General features: G+C 40.9%; 1 protein-coding gene across 1 annotated transcript; it reads right to left on the bottom strand.

The window, feature by feature from the left end:
* Nucleotides 1-2588: 2588 nt before the first annotated feature.
* Nucleotides 2589-3764, bottom strand: LOC131642969 (uncharacterized). The gene has a single exon (XM_058913121.1). The coding sequence runs from the start codon at nucleotides 3762-3764 to the stop codon at nucleotides 2589-2591; it is 1176 nt and encodes a 391-aa protein (XP_058769104.1).
* Nucleotides 3765-4171: the final 407 nt, after the last annotated feature.

The following is a 4171-nucleotide window of genomic DNA, read 5'->3' as shown; positions in this document are numbered from 1 at the left end:
ACAGGCGTGACTCTTAAAAACACGTGATCACCAACTTGAAATTCCAATTCTCTCCTTCTCTTATTATGATAGCTCTTTTGTCTACTCTGAGAAGCTCTCATCTTTTCTCGAATAAACTTCACCCTTTTGGTAGTCTCTCGGACAAGTTCAGGTCCGAGTACTACATTTTCTCCTATTTCATGCCAACACAACGGAGTCCTACATCTCCAACCATACAATGCTTCAAAAGGTGCCATTCCGATACTAGAATGGTAACTATTATTATATGTGAATTCTATCAATGGAAGACAAGTATCCCACGAACCTCTCTCTTCAAGAATACATGCTCGCATCAAATCTTCCAATGATTGATTCGTCCTCTCAGTCTGACCATCTGGTTGAGGATGATACGCCGAACTCAATCTTAACTTAGAGCCCAACGCTTCTTGCAAACTCTGCCAAAAATCAGATGTGAACCTCAGATCTCTATCCGACACAATACACAATGGAACACCATGCAGCTTAACAATCACATTAGTATAAATATCTGCGAGCTTCGGCACAGGAAAACTGATGTCAATAGGTATAAAATGAGCCGACTTCGTAAGCCTATCAACAATCACCTAAATGGAATTATGTCCTCATACAGTATTAGGCAATCCCGTTATAAAATCCATCGAAATGCTATCCCACTTCCATTCAGGAATTTCTATCGGTTGCATCAACCCTGCAGGCTTCTGATGCTCAACTTTCGACTTTTGACAAGTTAAACATGCATACACAAACTGCGCTATATCACTCTTCATTCCAGGCCACTAAAACAATTTCTTCAAGTCTTGATACATTTTAGTAGCTCCCGGATGAATGCTCAGTTTACTTCTATGACCTTCTTCAAGAATTAGTCTTTTCAGCTCTACATCATCAGGAATACAAATCCGATCGCGGAATCTCAACACACCGTGCGCATTCAAATTAAAATCATTATTCTCAGACTGATCAATCCCAACCATCGAATCTACCAATTTCACATCTAACTTATGTGTTACCTTGATCTGATCCAGGAATTCATTATTAATCTTCAACATCCCTAGCATAACACGATGCGCCGTCGTTTCACAGACAAGACTCATATCTCTGAATTGTTCAATTAATTCCAATTCTCTAACCATCATTGTTGACATATGCAAGGTTTTCCGACTCAACACATCCGCCACTACATTAGCCTTACCTGGGTGATAATTCAGACCAATATCATAATCCTTCAATAGTTCTAACCATCTTCGCTGTCTCATATTCAACTCTTTCTGATCGAACAAATACTTTAAGCGCTTGTGGTCACTAAACACTTCAAAACGAGACCCATACAAATGATGTCTCCAAATTTTCAGCACAAACACCATAGCAGTGAGTTCCAAATCATGTGAAGGATAGTTCTTTTCATGTACCCTCAACTGCCTAGAAGCATTAGCAACCACCTTATTATTCTGCATGAGTACACCACCTAACCCCATCAGACAAGCATCGCAAAACACAATAAAAGGTTTTCTTGGATTAGGTAATGTCAAGACTGGAGCCGTCATCAATCTCTTCTTCAGCTCTACAAAACTTTCTTCGCATTGCGTATCCCATACAAAAGCTCTACCCTTACAAGTCAACCTGGTCAACAGAAGTGCCAACTTAGAGAAACCTTCGATAAATCGTCTGTAGTACCCGGCCAAACCCAAGAAACTTCTAATCTCGGTAGCTGACTTCGGAGATTCCCATTGCAACACATTATCTACTTTGGAAGGATCTACAGCAATGCCACTACCAGATATGACATGACCAAGAAAACTGACCTCTTTCAACCAAAATTCGCACTTGGACAATTTTGCATACAACTTTCTTTCTTTCAGCACTTGCAACACTGTCCTCAAATGATCCTCATGATCCTCTTCTGACTTAGAATATATTAAGATGTCATCTATGAACACTACGACAAACTGATCCAAGTAATCACGGAAGATACGGTTTATATACTCCATAAATACTCCCGGCACATTAGTAACACCGAAAGGCATCACAGAATATTCATAATGTCCATACCTTGTTTTGAAAGCTGTCTTCTGAATGTCTTCATCATTCACTTTAATCTGATGATAACCCGATCGAAAATCAATTTTACTAAACACGCTAGCACCCACCAATTGATCCATCAAGTCGTCAATTCTTGGGAGCGGATACTTGTTCTTAATTGTCACTTTATTTAGCTGCCTGTAATCAACACAAAGTCTCAGGCTTCCATCCTTTTTCTTTACTAACAGCACTAGAGCTCCCCACGGCGATACACTTGGTCTGACAAACTTCTTCTCGAGTAGCTCTTCTAACTGCTTCTTTAATTCTGCCAACTCCGATGCAGACATCATGTACGGTGCCAAAGATACAGGTCGGGTACAAGGTACAAGATCAATCCCGAATTCAACTTCTCTTTCCGGCGGTACATCTGGAATTTCGTCAGGGAAAACTTCAAGAAACTCACGCACTACCAGCAACTCATGAATTATAGCTTGATTCTCCATTGATAACGTTGCCATCAGTGAGAACATCTCAACTTCTTCCTTCAACAATTGTCACAACTGCTTAGGCGACACTAAACTAGCTTCTTCCTCTTCAGCGGTTGAAAACCTCACAGACTTGTTATAATAGTTAATATGAACATAGTTATACTCTAACCAGAGCATACCTAATATTACATCCAACCCACTTAACGGCAGACAACCTAAGTCAACAACAAAGTCCCTTCCGAAGATCGACAAAGGACATCTCAAACATACTAGGGAAGTAGTCACTGTTCCCTTAGCTGGAACCTCAACTACCATTTCCCCATTCATAGAAGACAACACAAGACCCAATCTTTCAACGCAATCAGCAACAATAAAATAGTGAGTAGCACCAGTATCAATAATAGTAATTAAAGGAGTACTATTTATGAAACATGTACCTCTAATAAGTCTGTCCTCAATGCCTGACAGATCACCGGCCAAAGCAAACACTTTTCCACTAGATTGTGCCTTCTTTGGTTTCTGACACTGACTCCCAATGTGTCCCTCTTCACCACAATTAAAACAGATCATCTCCTTGTGCTTGCAATCAGATATTGCATGCCTAGTCTTGCCACAACGGAAACACCTTTTAACATCATTGCAAACATTACTCTTGTGACCAGCTTGCCCACATTTGAAGCAAACAATACCAGTAGGAGCATTTCCCCCACTAGTTCTCTGACTCGGAGTAGCTCTCTGTCTACCTCTACCAGCTGGAGCATCATACGGTTTACCACGGTTCTGTTGTTGCTTGCCTCTTTTCTCTTTAACAATTTTGTAATGAGCATCATTATCCTCTTCATAAATTCTACAGCTGTCAACCAAAATAGAAAAGACACGGATCTGCTGGTACCCAATGGCTTTCTTGATCTCAGAGCGCAACCCATTCTCGAACTTGATGCACTTTAAAAATTCAGCACCAGCACCATCAAAATGCGGATAAAACTTAGCCAGCTCAACAAACTTTGCAGCATATTCAGTGACAGATATACTACCCTGTTTCAGCGAAAGGAATTCAATTTCTTTCTTACCCCGAACATCTTCAGGATAACACTTCCTCAAAAACTCCATACGGAACACAACCCAAGTGATCTCTCCACCTGCAGCCTCCAATCTCTGATGCTTTTCTAACCACCAGTCATCAGGCTCGCTTACCAGCATATGAGTTCCATACCGAACCTTCTGCGCTGGAGTGCAATCCATCACGCGAAAGATCCTCTCGATTTATTTCAACCATTCTAATGCTCCATCAAGGTCATGTTTGCCTTTGAACACTGGCGGATTCTCTCTCTGGAAGGTAGCCAAACTTCGGGATCCAGCGTTTCCACCAACATTCGGGTAATTCTCCATAGCATGAGCCATAGCCTCCAAAGCAGCAGCAATCGCAGCATCGTTCCTTCCAGCCATTTCAACTAACCACTACAACATAAACAACAGTCAGATAAAAAATGATTAACAATACTTGATTGTCAACGACAAAACAACATGGCCGGACGGACCGACCTGCTCTAATTCCCCTAATGTAACACCCCAAATCTACCCCAACGTTTCTTATATAAAATTCAGAGTGCAAAAAAATTTAACTTAAAACTTGAGGCATTACATTCACA

The sequence above is a fragment of the Vicia villosa genome, unplaced genomic scaffold (genome assembly GCF_029867415.1).
Source record: "Vicia villosa cultivar HV-30 ecotype Madison, WI unplaced genomic scaffold, Vvil1.0 ctg.006254F_1_1, whole genome shotgun sequence".
NCBI lineage: Eukaryota > Viridiplantae > Streptophyta > Magnoliopsida > Fabales > Fabaceae > Vicia > Vicia villosa.
Note: the sequence above shows the minus strand (reverse complement) of the source record. Positions and strands in the feature narration are given on the sequence as shown.